Below are 18,582 nucleotides of genomic sequence, written 5' to 3'. Positions count from 1 at the left end.
TTTGTAAAGCGGTAGAAACCTATCCTAACCTTTGTTGTTGGCCTGGCATGGTGGCCGCCCAGTCCATACCTTTAATCCCAACACTCAGGAGACAGAGAGAGGCAGGTGGATCTCTCTGAGTTCAAGGCCAGCCTGGTCTACATAGTGAGCCCCTGTCTCCAAAACAAAACCAAAAATCCTTTGTTGTTGTGGCTTGTTTTGTGGCTCTTGCTCTGTTTGTTCCCGTTGGACACACCTGTCATTTTCCATCTATTCTAGAAATACTATCTCAATGATGATGGCCTATGGGAAGCGACTAGCCAGGCTGCATAGAAAGATTTTTGTCTCAAAAAAGCAAACAAAAGTCTCAAAGGCGGGTACCAGGCCTTAACATAGTTTTGCATTGCCCTACAGTTATGTCTTGAACACTGTAAGTGTTAAGTAAATATCTGCTGATTAGATGAATCACTTTTTACAAACTTAGTCTTAAACGGCTAATTTGGATTTTTGTTGAGGCAGTGAAACTCCTTGCTCCTGTAACTGCTATGATAAATGTGTGTGTGTGTGTGTGTGTGTGTGTGTGTGTGTGTGTGTGTGTGTGTACGCCCTTGTTAGTTTTGAAACAGACTAGTGTAGCAAGTCGTAGCCCAGGATGGAGTGGCCTGGGGCTCTGTGTATTGGAAGATGACCTAGAACTCCTGGTCTCCTCTTTCATATGTATATATGTGAAATTATAACATGAAAGGATCTATAATATATAAAATTAATTTTTATTTCTGTTACATTATTCAGTAAAGCTATATGCATTAATAAGCCATTGCATCTAGTGTGGAAGATATACTGAACAGATGAGCAAATAAGTGATTTCAAAACTTGCTCCAAAGAAAAGAAAGGCTGGGTGAGGGAGGCTGGTGGCTATTGTATTTAGAGGTGTACTTAGGGGGGAAGGCCTTTCCGAGCAGACTTGAACAGTGATGAGGAAGACTATGAAGGCTGGGAAAGAGCATTTCCAGACTTAGAGAAGGCCATGTCTAAGGGTGTGAGCTAGGAATGAACTTTGCATTACAAATAGAAAGACCAGGAACTGGGAACCCAGAAGAGCAGAGTTAGAAAGGAGGAGTGCTGTTCCCCCAGGCCAGGCTTGAGTGTTGATTTTGTTCTGATCAATTAGAAGATGTAGAAAGTGGTTTAAACAGGTGAAGAGCTTCCACCTAATAGAATTACACAACTCTAAGCCCGGAGTTGCTTAAATAGCAAGATTACAGATGAGAAACCAACAGTAATCATCCAGAATGTTGAGATTTAGGGGAAGAAGTGGGAGGTAAATATGATCAAATACATTGTAAGAAATTCTCCAAGAACTAATAAAAAAATCTGACTTTATTTTAAATGTGTGGGTGTTTTGCATTGTTTGTCTGAATTACCTGCAGGGCTGCTGCCTACAGGGGCCAAAAGATGGTGTCAGATTCCTTGACACTGGAGTTGTCGGTGGTTGTGAGCTGCTGTGTGGGTGCCAAGAGTTGAACCTGGTTCTTTCAGGAAAGCTACCAGTGCTCTTAACTGCTGGGCCATTCCTCCAGGTCTAATAAAACCATGTTAAAGTTAGGTGTAGTGGGTCTCTGAGTTCAAGGCCAGCCTTGTATAATGAGTTCCAGGACACTGAGAGCTACATAGTGAGGCCCTGTCTTGAAAAACAAAAACAAATAAAAATTATGTTAAGTATAAGTGCTGAAGAGATGGCTAAAGTTAGAAACACTGATTGCTCTTCCAGAAGATCTGTATTCAATTCCCAGTACCAACCTGGAGGCTTACAACCTTTTGTTTTCGTCTTTTCGAGACAGAGTTTCTCTGTTGCCCTGGCTGTCTTGGAACTCAACCTGTAGACCAGGCTAGCCTTGAACTCAGAGATCTGCCTGCCTCTGCCTCCCAAGTGCTGGGGTTAAAGGCATATGCCACTACTGTCCAGCTTTTTAAATTAGAAGAAAAACAATTTTTTTAATGTGCACTGGTGTTTTGCCTGAATTCATGTCTGTGTGAAGGTGTTGGATTCCCTGGAACTGAATTTACAGACAGTTGTAGCTGCCATTTGGTTACTGGGAATTGAACCCAGGTCCTCTGGAAGAGCAGCCAGTGCTCTTAACCATTGAGCCATCTCTCTAGCCTCTGCTTACAGCTTTTTGTAACTCCACTTCCGGGGGATCTGACACCCTCTTTTGGCCTCCGAGGGCACCAGGCAAGCAAGTGGTGCATGGACATGCATGCAAGATAAACACACACACACATACACACACACACACACACACAAACACACACACACACACACACACACACAAAATAAGTTTTATATATATAATAAAAATTTCCAATATAAATTGGGTATGGTTGAATGCTTGGGAGAATTATGTGCATATAACATATGTAAATGAAATGTCAACATTTATTAGCCCCACCAACCCTTCCAAGCCAGTCTTCTGGCTGAATCAGTTTTAGTAGATTTATTTCTATCCTTTCGGCAGGAAAAAAAGTCATAATCAGTGATATCTGAACTAGTTTGCTTTCTTCCACATAGCGGTGAACTGCATAATTGATAACAGATTAATCAATGAATTAATTGTTATTTGCTGTTACGATGCTTACAAGATTGGTGTGCATGACTGAAAGAAAACTTTCAGAATATATTGTGGGTTTTTTTTTGTTTTTTGTTTTTAAAGCTGAGACCTGTGGTATAGCTCAGGCTATCCTGGAATTCTGTCTTCCTGCTTTAGCCCCCCAAGTGCTGTGACATTTAGTTGATCCATCAAAGTCCATGGAAATGTCATTTTAAAAACATCAAGATAGTTCATTCTTGGACTGGTTGGCCTATCATTGTCTTGCTCTACTTGTGTACAATTCCTTGCTCCTCTTTGAACCTGAATGTAATGGCTAGTTGGGGGATGACCTAGATAACCTTGAAGACCTTCCAGTTTTATTTCTCATACTAATTTATAGTTTAGGTATAGGATGGTTGCTCTAATTTCATATTCCTGTAGTACTGTCTTGTTACATACGATGTTGTCAAATAGTTTACATTGTTACTGTTTTATTCTACCAGCCTTTTCCCCCCTTCTATTTTATGTGTATGAGTGTTCTGTGTAGGCAGAGTTTTCCTGTCCTGACTGCCTGCTCCCAAATAACCAACATGGAGACTTAAGATTTCTTATAAATGCTTGGCCAATAGCTCAGGCTTGTTACTAACTAGCTCTTACAACTTAACCCATTTCTATTAATCTGTGTGCTGTCCTGAGGTTTGTGGCTTTTATCTCTGTCCCATTTTGTGTGTCCAACTCATTCTTCGTCTGGCTGGCTGGCAGGCGGGCAACTCCTCTGACTCTGCCCATCATCCCAGCATTCTGTCTGTTTCAGGCTGTCTCACCCAGTCTCTTCCTGTCCAGCTATCGGACAATCAGCTTTTAATTAACAATGAGAGCAATATGTATTTACAGTGTACAAAAGGAATATTCCACAGCAGTTCTGTTTGCATTTATACCTGTGTATTACTTGTATGCTTGGTGCCCTTGAAGGTCAGAAAAAGGTGTCAGATCCTCTGGAACTGGAGTTGACAGACAGTTTTAAGCTGCCTTGTGGCTGCTGGGAATTGAATCTGGGTCCTCTGGAAGAGCAACTAGTGCTCTTAACCATTGAGCCATCTCTCCAGCTCCAAGTTCACCAGTTTTAAGGGTTCTAGAAGACACTGAGTCTTAACCATTCTTTGTCACACAGAGATTGCACAATAAAAGTTTGTTGAATACCAGGCAGTGGTGGCACACACTTTTAATCTCGGGAGGCAGAGACAGGCAGATCTCTGGTCTGTGGGGCAAGCCTGGTCTGTGGAGCGAGTTCCAGGACAGCCAGGGTGGTTACACAGAGAAACCTTGTCTCAAAACAAGACAAAAGAAAAAACCCCAAAAAGTGTTTTTTAACAAATGCTGCTTGAATATCGGCATTCTATGAGTGAAGGAAAGAGGGGAATTTTTGACAAAGCAGGAGCTGCAATAGATAGAGAAATATTAAAACCCCCATTGGTAAAGAGGCCCAGGAGACACAGCCGGAAAGAACATCCCGTGGTACACATTTCTATAATATAAAGCATGACATGTTGAAGGCACAGTGGCTCCTTGTCCCAGAAGGTGGGGATAGTTGATGAAGAAGCTGTTGGGTTTGGTTTTAAAGGACTTTATGGCAGTGGTGAAGTGTTACTTTGTCTTAGGAGCAGGAAGCAGGCATGAAAGGTTTTAAGGACTAGCATGATGGGCTCTGTGATCTGAGTGAACACACTTGGAGTCAGAGGAAAGGTCAGAGGCAGGACACACACAGCCTTGGTAATCTGTGGAAGAGTTCATTAAGGCCAGGAGTGGTGATAAGTGCTGAGGCAGGAGGACCTCAAGTTTGGGCCCTTTTAGACTACACAGGGAGACCATGACTGAAATTAGTATAAATAAATACTGGTTTTTAAAGAGTTTAGTTGGGCCTAGGGTAGACCTGTAGTCTAGGCTGTTTGGAAGTCTGAGGCAGAAGGATGGAACAAGTCTAGCCTAGGTAACTTGATGAGACCCTGTCTCAAAATGAAAAGCAGTTGGGCTGGAGAGATGGCCCAGGACTGAAGAGTGTTTGCTGTTTATCTAAGAGGACCTGAGTTCGGTTCCCAACACCTATGTTGGACAGTTCATAACTATGTGGTATTAGCTGACCTCTGAGGACACACACACACACACACACACACACACACACACACACACACTGCATGCACTTACACAGATATATACACATAAATAAAACATGAAAAGCAGTAAAAAGAGGGCTACTTTAAAAAAAGAGAGAATCTTTTCTTTCTGTGTAGTTCACGTGTATCACGTGGTAGGAGGGCAGAAGACAACTTTGGTGTCAATGTTCAAGTGGAGCTCACTAAGTAGGTTGTCGAGCAGTGCGCCCTGAGGGTAACTGCTCTCTGTTTCTCAGTGCTGGGATTATAAACAGCGTGTCACTGTGCTTGGCTTTTTAACATGCATTCTAGGGTTTGAATTCAAGTCCCTGTGCTTTCAAGACAAGCACTTTATTGATGGTCATCTCCCCAGTACTGTCCTTGAAGTATGTTATGTGGTGATATGATCTTGGGCTGTGTAGGAATAGATGCCAGCTGTTATTTGTACTTGGCTCAAAGATACATTAAATTGTGTATTGGACCCTTTGATGTTGGTATCACCTTTTTCCTGATTTCCTCTAGCTTATTCATAAATGCTCAATTTACACTCACCCAAGCTTCTTTGTCATGTTTATTTTAGTTGTGGACCTCCCCAGACCACGTGGGGTACTGGACAGTTTGTGAACTGCTCCACCATGGAGGAGGCACCATCTTGCCATGTGAAACTTGGAGCCTGGGTTTTCCTAAAGGCAGGGAAACAGTTCTGCAGAGTGGTGGCGAGCTGTCATGTGAACCTCACCTCTCCCCATGGATCTCAGCTCTGCCAATAGATGCAGCTGTAAACTGCTTACTCTATAACTCTCCTGAGTACGAAGCCTCATTTCCCCAGATGGAAGGAACATTATTTCTCCCTGTTAAAGGTAAGCAAATAACTTCAAAAAAAAAATCTTACTTTTTTTCTTCAAGGCAAAGTTCCAGTTTCTTTAGCATTTCCTGTAGCCTGGTACTCAGTTTCATTGATAGAATTTTAAAAATCCGTAAGCAAAATCAGACACCACAGGAAAACTGAACTGTGGTACAACTGCCAGTGCATGTGTGAAAGAATAAAAGGGAATGATTACAAAGAATTTTTTAGCCCTTTCAAAAGGAAGGATAATATTCTTCAGATACCCAAGCACCTGAGTATAGGGATTTCATTGCCTTGTAGAAGAAATTGATAAATTAGAGATCATATAGAAAGAGGATGATTACAGAAGAAATAATTACAAAGCCCCCAAGTGTTGGTTACCAGGAAAAGCCACCATCTTCACAAATTTGTTTCCCGTATGATTTACTATGTAGTGAAGCTCATTTCTGAGAATATCTATATTCACAGGGAAATACTGCATAGAGATGGATACTTTGAACTATTTTGTAATTATGTGCAGCTTAACGATTTTTAGTGTGTTTTTGTTTTTTTGAGACTCAAGCTGGTTTCAAACTTGCTAGCCTTGAACTGTTTGCTAGTCATACTGCCTCCACCTCCCAAGTGGTGGGATTCTAGGTGTATGATCCAAGAGTTGGCCAGTTTAAAAAATTTTAAGAGTATTTTTCGGGACTAGAGAGATAGCTCAGTGATAAAGAACACTTGTTTCTCTTTCAGAGAACTTAGGTTTGGTTCCTAGCACCCACATGGTATCTCAGAACTATCTGTAACTCCAGTTCCGGGAGATCTATTGTCCTCTTCTGACCTCTGAGGGCACTAGGCACACATGTGGTACATATATATACTCATACTCATACACATAAAAGGGGAAAAAATTTTAAAGAGTACTTTTGTTTAAGCAATTTACCATTCAGTCTTTAGAATCTAACCTTCTCATAATATCTAATACACTGTTTTTATGGGATTTTTTTTTTCCTGTGTGGTACCTTGATATTGAACCCAGAGCCTACATGCTAGGTAGTTATCTACCACTGAACCATACTCTGATCTTACTACAGTAGCTATCTTTCAGTTTTGTTTGGGTCTTCTTTGAGAAGGGACCTCAGTACGTAGCCCAAATTGGCCTAGGCCATTCTGTCTTCCCACTGCAGGCACTTGAGTGCTGGGATTATGAACATTTACCACCCCACCAATCAGAGAGTCTTACTTTTTCTAGTAGTACCACTCGAGTACACATTTCCAAGTCATAATTGAGAAGTTCTGATCCTATACCCATTTGTGTACAGTTTTTTTCTCTGGTGCCAAATGAACCTGCTCTGATAGCTCATAGACAATAAGCTAAGGACTGAAATGTGAATTGAGTGACGTTACCCACTATCTCAACTGGAAATCTGATTCTTTTCATTCTTACTATGAAATCTCTTAGAAACTATTTCATATATTAAAATTTTAATATGCTTTATTTCTATCAGGCAAAGAAACTCAAGAAACATGGGCAGTCTCCCTAGAGCCCTTAGCCATGCATCAGAGACATTTCCAGAAGCCAATCAGAATATTTTTAAGAGGCTCAGTGGCCCAGTGGTCTCTCCCAATGAGTAGTGCTGTCGGCACTGACAACTGGATGCTACAAAGTCCAGAGGGACACAAGTCAACTCAAAGGCTGTTGTTTCAGGAGCTGGTGAGCAGGTTGACTGCTGAAGAATTCCATCTGGTAGGTGTCCCCCACACATCAGGGATTCTTGTCCATTTTTCACAAAATGCCAAGATCACCTGCCTTGTACAGGCTTACTAAAGTTGTTGGGGGTTTTCTTTTTTCTTTTCTTTAAGATTATTTATTTATTATGTATATAGTGTTTTGCCTGCAGAACCAGACAAGGGCACCAGATCTCATTACAGATGGTTGTGAGCCATCATCTGGTTGCTGGGAACTGAACTCAGGACCTCTGGAAGAGCAGTCAGTGCTCTTAACAACTGAGCCATTTCTCCAGCCTCCAGAGATACTGTTGATGTAGACCAGTAGATTGTTTACACTGAAGCGTCCTGAAAATGATGATTATCGGTGAAGAAACCATTTGTACAGTTGCATACATCATGAATCCAATTAAGTTAAAGATCCTGAATTTACATAGAGAAAAGGTAGCTAGCCCACTGAGATGGTTGTATGAGAACGAAATAATGGGTGGTTTTTCACTATTTATTAAATATTCTGTAATATACTTTGCTTTTAATGTATTTAAGAAAAAACTGCTACAATATAAAATTAAATACAATAGCATAAGAATAGTCACTCAAACTTAGAACTGTCTTCTGAAAGGAATACAAATATATCCAGCTTTGACTTTAAAATGATGGTGTCTTTTGTTTCTTTTGTTTTTTGTTTTTTTTGAGACAGAGTATCACTGTTTAGCCCTAGCTGGCCTCGAACTCACAGAGATCTGCCTGCCTCTGCCCCTCATTTCCGGGATAAATGGTGTGCAGCACCACACCCAGCTATGATGGCTCTTTTGTAATTACCCTCAAATTCCTTGTTTTTCCTTCCCTTTGTAATCTCAGGAAGTATCTTTATTCTAGATCCTTTGGTAAAAGATTCTGGAGGAAGATTCTAGATCTTGTGTGGAAACTGTCCTAAGAGTTACATAGTGAAAAGAACACTATACTGTGTTATTACTAATGTGGTACAAAACTTGATTGTACTGGGTAGACGAGCTTGGGGAGTCAGACCTTTTGGATTAGGTCTCGGCTCTGTTGCCCAGGTGTGTGCTGGCTAAACCCCTTCAGTGATTGTGTTGCCTCACAGTGAAGTATATTTCTTCTGAAGTCAGAGGTACCTAGTAGCTTTTTCTTGCACCAGCAGGTGACCTTGAACAAGTAGCTTTTTCTTAAGCCCCAATCCATCCTCTAAAGTGGAAGTGATAATCATTTTAAATTGAGTGGTTATAAGATTCAGCAAATGTGTGATGAGTATATACAGCTGCACTTGCTTCGGGTGCCATGTACTAGGCTTGAAGAAGGTGGGCCAGGATCTCTTTATTCTGTTTTTCCCGACTGAATAAATCTTGTTTTCCTGCTTTTCACTATTAAAATAAAACAAATACAGTTGGAAGGAAACAGACGAAAAGCACATAGTAAATACTACTGGCACTGTAAGCTTTTTCTTATGGGTTGAAACTTAGGGACTATATGAATAGTAAATTTTCTTCTGCCACTGATAGCCAACTACTGTTCTGTCTTCTAGTAGGCTACATTTTTTAAGGCATAGTGACAATAATATTCTCAACTAATTAGCATTTCTTTGTAGGTTGCCAGTGTGGATCCTGGTGAAGGCTGGCCCCCCATCACAGGAATTATTTCCCCATTCTCTGCCAATGCTATGATTCTCACAGTGTTCCGAGCCAAAGAAGCTGAATTTCAAAGACATTTTCTCCAGACAGCTGTGGCTGAAGGCCCCCAGGATACAGCTTCCCTTTTCTCAGATGTTGTAGATAGTGTACTGAATCAGGTCCATAATTTATTTGAAGATCCTGCTTCTTCTGGTAAGTTGTCCCACCAGTGATTAACATGGCAAGGAGTGGTCTGCAGTCTCTTCCAGACTTACCCATCATGCATTTGGTGGACCCCAGGATGTTGTAAGGAAGATAACAGCAGGCTCTAGTCCAAGCTGTCCGCAGTTTAAATCGCTCATTTAGAAATCCGGGAGGACCTGGGCCAAAGGCTCTGGGGAGCACTTTGGAATTAGTCATAAGATGAAGCGTGGCTCTTACTGTAGTTTATGACTATCCATGTAGATGGCTAGGACATGAAAGTAGAGAGAGACTTAAAAAAACAAAGAGGAGGGACATGGGCAATAACAGTGTACTAGGAAAGGAAGACAAAATCGTCTATATTTCCCTCATGTGGGTGCTATCTTCCTGTATACATACATACACATGTGATGTGAAAGCCAGACTGTTTGACGGTGAGAAGGGGAACAGCAAATTGGGACAGTTAGGAAGCAGGTGATGAATATGAACAAGGTTCAAATACAGTGAAACCTATATTTTATACACTGAAAAAATAATTTTAAAGCTTGGGGTGGAAAAGGCTGCATGAGGGCTGGAGAGATGGCTCAGTGCTTAAGAGCACTGGCTGCTGTTCTGGAGGACCCGGGATCAATTCCCAGACACACACACACACACACACACACACACACACACACACACACACACACACACCGGGATCAATTCCCAGACACACACACACACACACACACACACACACACACACACACACACACACACGGCCACTCACAACTGTGACTCCAGTTCCAGGGGGTACAGCACCCTCTTCTGGCTTTCACAGGTACTACACAAAGTGGTGCATAGACATATGCACCCGTACACATAAAATTACAAAAAGAAATTTCAGGGCTGTGGAGATGGCTCAGAAAGGGAAGAATGCTTGCTGCCAAGCCTGAGAATCCAAGTTTGATCTCTGGAACCCATGTACAGCTAGAAAGAAAGAACCAACTCTGCTAAGTTCTCTTCTGACGTCCCTGTGCACATTGTTACATGGAAATACACAGTAATGGTGTTAATAGACAACTTCTGTGAAAGGGCATTGAATTCATAAGTGAAGTGCTTACCTGTGTTTCCTTCTATAAACAAGGGGTGAAGATGCTGTCACAGGGAGTGAAAGGCGAGGTTGAGACTGGTGTTAGAGAGATAATGGTGATTGACAAGGAAAAGAACCGGCCAGACAGGCAGGAGCATGGCGTGGAACAGGACAGGGGGAGTGCTGTGTTCTCCTGTTGTGTTCACATTAACCCGCTTTAATTCAGCTGTTGCTTTTGGGGTAGGGTGTGTATTTGCGTATTTGAAATATCACATTCATCAAAGCAATGGGTTATTTCGTGTGTGTCACTGTCTTATTTGTCAGGTGGGTGTGGACTACTTGTTACATCTTTAGAAACAGGACAGGAGACTATTTTAGAGTGCTGTAAGACGGCACTCGAGTATTTTACCAGTGTGCTCCAGCCTGGCCCAGTTTCTTGGAGTTCGTAAGTCAGTGTGATGCCTTACTGTCCAGACTCCCCACCATACTCTATCCAGATAAGTCCTATTCATGAGGTTTTATTCTGATGTTCCAAACACATCCTCTAGCAGGCCTGTTCTAAGGGAACCCACTCCTCTATAACTCAGTGTCGCATCTTATTGCCTCAGATTTACCAACTTGATCCAGTACAGTGGTTCTACTCTGCAGTTTTAGACTGCTTTTGTTTGTACATTATTTATTTTTGCACTTAAAGGCACTTTTAAAAGGAAGTAAATTTCTGAGAATAGAAAAATAGCACAATTTTAAATGTATTTAGAGTAATGTTTCAGAAATAAGATAAAGGGTTGTGTGAGTAAAAGGAGCAAAAAACTTCATATTGGGTTTGCATTCCCCACCCCCACCCCCTCACCCCAGACAAGACAGATCTGTAGGAGTCGGTAACGCAATGCACAATGGCGGAATGGCGGATGTTGTTAACGATGAGCATTCACATGCACTTTGGAGAGAGGGAAGTCAGCCCGGGACAAAACACTGGATTCTCTCCTTGGTTCTGATGTCTTCTCTTGTTTCTGTCCTTGTAGTAGCCCCCTGTGTTCCAGAGTGGGTCCAGCAGGAGCTTAGTCGTACCAGCCCCTGGAGTCCAGCTCTTATGGAAAAGTGGTTTCCTTTTTCCAACGTCAGTGGTGCCACCTCAGACTTGATGGAGTCATTTTGGTAAAGCTTCATACATCTTTTTGTATATTGATTATTAAAGCAATAGTCAGATGTGAGCAGGCTTGTTCGAAGGGAGCCTACCCTTCTGTAGCTCGGTGTCACAGTTTACTATTGCAGATTTACCAGCTTGATGCAGTATGGTGGTTCTCTGCATTTTACATTACTGTATTATTTTCTTGTACTAAAAGGCACTTTTAAAATGAAGTAAATTTCGGAGACTAGAAAAATAGCATAATTTTACATGTATTTAGAGGAATATTTCAGTAAAATGTAAAATGCTAACATATAGAAACACATCTATCTCTCTTAGTCACTGTTCCATTGCTGTGAAGAGACACCGTGACCAAGGCAACTTATAAAAGAAGGATTTCATTAGGTGTTTGCTTCCAGTTTCAGAGAGCTAGTCCATGACTGTCATGGTGGGGAGTGTGGCAACAGGCAGGCAGCCATGGCTCGGGGGCAGTGGCTGAGAGCTCACATCTGATCTGCAAGTTGGAGGCAAATTGCAAGAGAGATGAGGCCTGGTGTGGACTTTGAAAGCCTCAAAGCCCACACCCAGTAGCACACCTTCTCCAACAAAGCCACATCTCCTAATCCTTAATAGTCCACCAACTGAGGACCAAGCATTCAAATATATGAGCCTATGGGGGCCATTCTCATGTAAACCACCACACTACTTATCCATCTATATAAATATACGGCAGTCAGGAAACATTTAGAACTAAGTATCAATTAAAGTAAAAATTAAGCAACATTGGCTTGGTGAGATGGTTCAGTGACTGAAGTCATTAGCTGCCAAGCTTGATAACTTGAGCTTGATCCCAGGGAGCAAATGGTGGAAGAAGGGCATAACTTCTGCAGGTTATCCTCTGACCTTTACGTGTGCACTGTGGCACCACGCGGGTGTGCACACACACACACACACACACACAAATGCAAAGGAAATATCAAACTGTAATATAGGCGTGGTGGTTTGAATAAGAATGGCACCCATAGGCTTATAGATTTGAATGCTTGGTCATTCTGGAGTGACACTACTTGAGAGGGATGAGGAGGTGTGGCCTTGGTGGAGGAAGTGTGTCACTGGAGGAGCTTTGGTGTTTCAAGAGCCCAAGCCAATCTCAGGGTCTGTTTCTTTCTGCTGCCTGTGAATCTCGATGTGGAATCTCAGCTACCATGTCTGTCTATGTGCAGCCTTGGTCCTCACCATGGTGACAGTGGACTCAACCTCGGAAACTGTAAGCCAGCCCCAATGAAATGCTTCGCTTTATAAGAGTTGCTGTGGTCATGGTGTCTCTTCACAGCAACAGAACACTGACTAAGACAATAGATTAATTTATACTGAAAGAAATACAGGCTTCACTGATTATTTTTCTAAAGAGAAATTTAAGAACCAGTTAATAAGAATCAAGTACAGGAAGGGCTAAGAACCAGGTGTGGTGCTCTCCTGTAACCTCAGCACTTGGGAAGATAGAGAGTTAGTGGTCAGTCCAGGTGCCAAATTAAAGCTGTCTCCCTGCCTCAAGTGTAGGAAGGAGTTAGACGGGTAAGAACAGATATGGATTATGTGGAAAGTAAAACTAAAATAAAAGGTGGTTTCTTAAAAAGTCAAGTAAGGGGCCAGCAAAGTGGCTCAGAAGATGAAGACGCTTGCTGCGTAGACCTTATATGTGAGTTTGCTCCTGGGAGCCTGTCGTGTGGAAAGGTGGAAAGAGAACTGACTCACAAGTTGTAATCTGACCTCCACACTAATCATGCATCCATAACTGTGTACACACACAAAGTAAATAAAAAAGAAAGAAAAGTCAAGTAAGCCTTAAGACTAGGCAACTGAGCACTGGCTGCTCTTCCAGAGGTCCTGAGTTCAATTCCCAGCAACCACATGGTGGCTCACAACCATCTGTAATGAGATCATTGGTGACCTCTTCTGGCATGCAGGCGTACATGCAGACAGAAAACTGTACATAATAAATAAATAAATCTTAAAAAAAGATGAGGTAATTGAAAAAGATAAAGGACACAAATACACAGTATTAGAAATGTAGAAGATATAGTAGAGATTCAAATTATTATTAAGAGGTAAAGTTTAGGGTTTTTTTCTCTTACATAGTTATCCATTTATTCCAGTATCATTTGCTAGAAAATCCTAATTACTTTCCATCAGTTGACTACCATTGTTCAGAAACCTTTCTAGACAGAAGAGTCCAGAAGCTATGATTATACCACATTGTCTAAAATGTTGTACTACAATACCACATACTGTAACTTTATAGTTTAGCTCTCTAATGCAGATAGGGTAAGTTTTCTCAACTTGTTTTGTTTATTTTCTATTTGTTTTGAGTCTAGATTTCTTTTTTTTTTTTTTTTTTTTTGGTTTTTCAAGACAGGGTTTCTCTGTGTAGCTTTGCGCCTTTCCTGGAACTCGCTTTGGAGACCAGGCTGGCCTTGAACTCACAGAGATCCGCCTGGCTCTGCCTCCCGAGTGCTGGGATTAAAGGCGTGCGCCACCACCGCCCGGCTGAGTCTAGATTTCTTAATGTCTATGTGAGGTTTAGAATCTGCCTATTGGGGCTGGGGAAATGGCTCAGTGGGTAAGAACACTTGCTATGAAAGCAAGAGAACCTGAGTTCAACTCCCCAGTACCACATAAAAGCCAGGAATGGCCACACATGAGACCCTGTCTTAAAAAATAAGGTGGAGAGCGATAAAGATGCCCAGCATCCTCCTCTGGTCTCCATGTGCATGCACATAGGTATATATACTCCATCATACACATACACACACACACACGCACACACACACGGAATCTGCCTGTTAATTTCCTCAAAAGAAAAGCCTGTTGGAATTTTGACTGGGTATGTATAGACTCATAGCTAAATTTGGGGAAGAACTGGCATGTTTAGTCTTTGATCCGTAAACTTGGTACATCTATCTGTTTAGATCTTTAATTTCTTATAGTGTTTTATAGTTTTCAATGTAGAAATTTACTCTGAATTATTTCTGAAAAGTATCTTTAAGAATTGAATGTATGGTATCATCATAGAAAAATCCAAAAGATTCTATGGATAAATGATTAAACTAAGAGAATACAGCGTGTTGCTACATACAAAATTAACGTATAAAGTCAATAGCATGCCTACAACAAACAGAAACTATCATTTATGAACTATAGAATTGATCCCTTGAGACTATGGTCTTAAAAAGTATAATTTCTAAGAAAAGACAGTTTATGTTGACAAATCATTCAGAGGGCTTAGAGTATAGCTCACAGGTAGAGTACTTGCCCTGCCTTGGGTTTGACTCTTAACACTGGAAAACAATTAAGGTACTTAGGAATAAATGTAAGAGAGGATGGATAAAAATAAAAGTCTAATGCCGGGCGGTGGTGGCGCACGCCTTTAATCCCAGCACTCGGGAGGCAGAGGCAGGCGGATCTCTGTGAGTTAGAGGCCAGCCTGGTCTACAAAGTGAGTTCCAGGACAGCCAGGGCTACAAAGAAACCCTGTCACAACCAACCAAACAAATGTGAGATGAAAATAGAAGTTCCTCCTCTGTGACATGCAGATTTTCTATAAAGCTACAGTACAGGAGGTAGTGTGGCGGTAGTGCACAGATAAGCCAAAACAGCAGAGAAGCTGGGAAGTGACTTCCTGAATTTATGGGAATGTGGCATGTAACAAACAAGGGTGGCATTGTGAGCCGGCAGGGAAGATGATTCGATTTAATAAATAATATTGGCTAGCCAAAAGATAAAACCAGATTTTAATTACTCAGAATATATAGTAAATTTCTAGTAGATTAAAAAAATAGGAAAAGCACTTTAAAATTATTAGAAAGATAAAATCCAAGATAAATTATATCTAGGTGTATGTGTCTGCATATGGATATGTCACATGAGTGAAGGTGCCCTAGTGGGGCAGAATTGTCCCCTGAAACTGGAGATAAAGATGGTTTGAGCCACCATGTGAGAATTGAACCTGGGTCCTCTGAAAGATCAGCAAGTTCTTAACCATTGAACCATCTCTCTAACCCTCATATACTTTTGATAAAACTCATAAAGATGGATAAACTAGAGATATACAAGTGAAAAATATGTTGAATATGAACAATTGCAAAAGGTAAAATTGTGACATCATTTATATAAAATTTACAACATAGAAAATAGAAGTCATGTGTGTGTGTCTATACATAAGATGTAAACAAACTTAAAAATGCCTGTAGGGAGGGTAGTTGAGAAAAGATGGAGTGGAACTTTAACTATGTCAGCAATGCTTAATTTCTTTTAAAAGTGTGCAGCAGCTATAAAATTATATATTAAGGTAAATATAAAATTACATACTAAGAATTTAATCTCTAATCTTGATGCTAGGTATACTCTTACCTTTATATATTGTATTCTCTGCTTTTCTGGTTGAAAAGTTCGTATGTTCAAATTAACAGCAAATATTTAGAAAGGGAAAAAGGGTGGGATAAGCCTTCCCTACCATCCAGCTCTCATGGGACAGTCAGTCTGCTGAAGACTAGCATGCATGTATGCAGTTGATAGCCCTGCACCTGTTCTGATTCTGGTGGTCTGGAAAGTTCGAATTTGGCCTTATATGATGCATCTTGTCTTATAGGTTATTACATGCTGCCTCACTTGATAATGAAGAATCCTCTAAAACCGAAAGTGAGCTAACACGCTGCCTCTCTGAACTCTACCAGAGAAAATCTCATGAAGAATCTACTGTAGTTAATCAAGAACGCAGCAGAAAGAAACGTATGCACATAGAAAGCCTGCTTCTTGAGGCAGTCTCTCTTTCCTTTTGAGATTACATTTTAAAACACTGTTACTCTTTCTAAAAATGAAAAGAGGTTGACTAAGACTGAAACAGTAACTAAAGACAAATTTTTTTTTTTTTTTTTTTTTTTTGGTTTTTCGAGACAGGGTTTCTCTGTGTAGCTTTGCGCCTTTCCTGGAACTCACTTGGTAGTCCAGGCTGGCCTTGAACTCACAGAGATCCACCTGGCTCTGCCTCCCGAGTGCTGGGATTAAAGGCGTGCGCCACCACCGCCCGACTAAAGACAAATTTTTATATTTCAAATTTGGAAATATTATATTCAATATGAATTAAATCACTGATGTTCTTCCTAATGAATTGAACATCCTCATTTTGATTATAATAGAAATATCAATACAGCTTTTTTTTTTCCTATTTACAAATATTTGCTTATTAGTTACTTTGCCTCCCAGAACCCCATGCTGGGAACCGAACCCAGGGTATCAGGCATGCTAGGCAGTACTTTCCCCTAGAGCTGCATCCCTGGCCAACTTTGCCTTTTTAATCGTTCTGCTTCACTCATGTTGTTGAACATGTAGATTGTTTTCAGTTTCTATCATCACAAATAATACTCTAGTATAGATCATGCATAAACTCTGAGATATTTCCTTAGCATCAGTTTCCAGAAATGAGTTAATTGTGTTTAAAGAGTATGAAAATTGGCTTTTGATGCAGATTGCTTAACTGTGTTTCAGAAAAGCCATGGACTTGCGTAGCATGCATGACCTATGGGCTCTATCCTTAGCACTGCCAGAAAGAAAAGTCTTATTACCACTGTCTCTTGGGCAACACCAAATTGAAGTGTGCTTGGTATTTGCTTTGGGTAAAATCATTGAGATGGGTCTGGAGAGAGAGAGCAGTTAAGAGCACTTTTTCCTTTTGCAGAGGACCCGGGATTAGTTTCCAGCACTCCATGGCAGGTCACAACCATCTGTAACTCCAGTTCCAGGGGATCCAGTGCCCTCTTCTGATCTCCCTGGGTACCAGACATGCACACAATACACACACACACACACACACACACACACACACACACACACACACACACACAGAGGCAAAAGAATCATATACACATAGATGCAGGCAAAAACACTCATGCATGAAAATAATAATAATCATCATCTTTAAAAAATGATTGTTGAGATATTTAGTTCCTAAACTTCAGTAAAAGGAGCCTGTTTATACTGTAGGTAGAAGCAGATAAAAGAACTACCTGGTTCAGATAATTTCTGAAGGGAAATATTTCTTTCCAGTATTCTTTCTGACATAATACAGTTCTTGATTTCATAGAAGTGAAAGTTGACTTTTCGTCCCACACTGGTGTTTTGGCAGGTGGTATCCCTCGAACTCCAGTGAGACAGAAGATGAATACCATGTCCCGCTCCTTGAAGATGCTGAATGTGGCGAGGCTGAATGTAAAGGCGCAGAAGTTCCACCCAGATGGTAGTCCAGACATGGCTGTGGAGAAAGGGCTCCAAAAAACAGCTGTCAGCAGAGCAGGAGAGAAATCAGAAGACAGAGGAAGAGCGCTACGAAGTTCTAAACTTAAAGGTGTTCATTCATTCTAGAACGCTTGGTGTCTGTGTTGTTGTCTAGAGAGCTGGAGGCTGAGCAGTCCAGCCCAGCTGATAGAGTGCTTGCCTAGCATTCATGAAATCTTTGGGTTTGATTCCTCATATAAAACTGAGCATCATGGTGCACACATAGAATCTCAGCACTGGGAGGTAGAGGCTGGAGGATCAGAAGTTCAGTGTCCCCTCCATTCACCATGAGGTTGATCCTAGAGATCTACTCAGGTCATCAGGCTTGGCAGCAGGCACCTTCTTTTTTTCTTTCTTTTTTTTTTTTTTTTTTCCTGAGACAGGGTTTCTCTGTGTAGTTTTGGTGCCTGTCCTGGAGCTCACTCTATAGACCAGGCTGGCCTTCAACTCACAGAGATCCGCCTGCCTCTGCCTCCTGAGTGCTGGGATCAAAGGCGTGCGCCACCACCGCCCGGCAAGGCACCTTCTTACTAGCCCATTTTTATTGAGTTTTAAGAGGTCTTTGCCTGTTTTGGATAATGAGCCTTTATCAGATGTCCTATGCAAATATTTTCTTCAAATCTATGGCTTATCTTTACACTCTCATCAGTATGTTGGTAGAACATTTAATTTCTTTTTAGTTGGTTGGCTTTGTATCTCAAGTAGCCCAGGCTAACCTCAAGCCTGCTATGTGACAGAGTTTTGCCTTGAACTTCTGTTTCTTTTTCCTCCTAGATATCTAGATTTTATTTGTTATTTTCTAGCAATCTTAGACCTTTTATTTTCATATTGTGACTGACTCACTTTGAGTTAATCTTTGTGGAGGATAAAAGATTGTGTCTAAACTTAATCTTTCCCATTGGATGTTCAGCTGTTTTACACCATTTATTGATCTTGCATCCATTGTATCACTTT

The 18,582-nt window shown here is 41.1% G+C and overlaps 1 protein-coding gene across 1 annotated transcript in view; it reads left to right on the top strand.

Annotated features, from left to right (window-relative positions):
* The window catches only part of Ticrr (TOPBP1 interacting checkpoint and replication regulator), a 45,372-nt gene that overhangs the window by 1,278 nt on the left and 25,512 nt on the right, over nt 1–18,582 (top strand). The window contains exons 2-7 of the mRNA XM_052713448.1: nt 5,298–5,577; nt 7,055–7,293; nt 8,881–9,115; nt 11,195–11,327; nt 15,947–16,086; nt 17,480–17,698. Of these exons, the coding sequence (XP_052569408.1) occupies nt 5,298–5,577; nt 7,055–7,293; nt 8,881–9,115; nt 11,195–11,327; nt 15,947–16,086; nt 17,480–17,698 (1,246 nt within the window). The remainder of the gene's footprint in view (nt 1–5,297; nt 5,578–7,054; nt 7,294–8,880; nt 9,116–11,194; nt 11,328–15,946; nt 16,087–17,479; nt 17,699–18,582) is intronic.

The sequence above is a fragment of the Peromyscus californicus genome, unplaced genomic scaffold (genome assembly GCF_007827085.1).
Source record: "Peromyscus californicus insignis strain IS unplaced genomic scaffold, ASM782708v3 Scaffold_4__1_contigs__length_199733344, whole genome shotgun sequence".
NCBI lineage: Eukaryota > Metazoa > Chordata > Mammalia > Rodentia > Cricetidae > Peromyscus > Peromyscus californicus.
The sequence above is the reverse complement of the archived record's forward strand: the minus strand, read 5'-3'. Positions and strand labels throughout refer to the sequence as shown.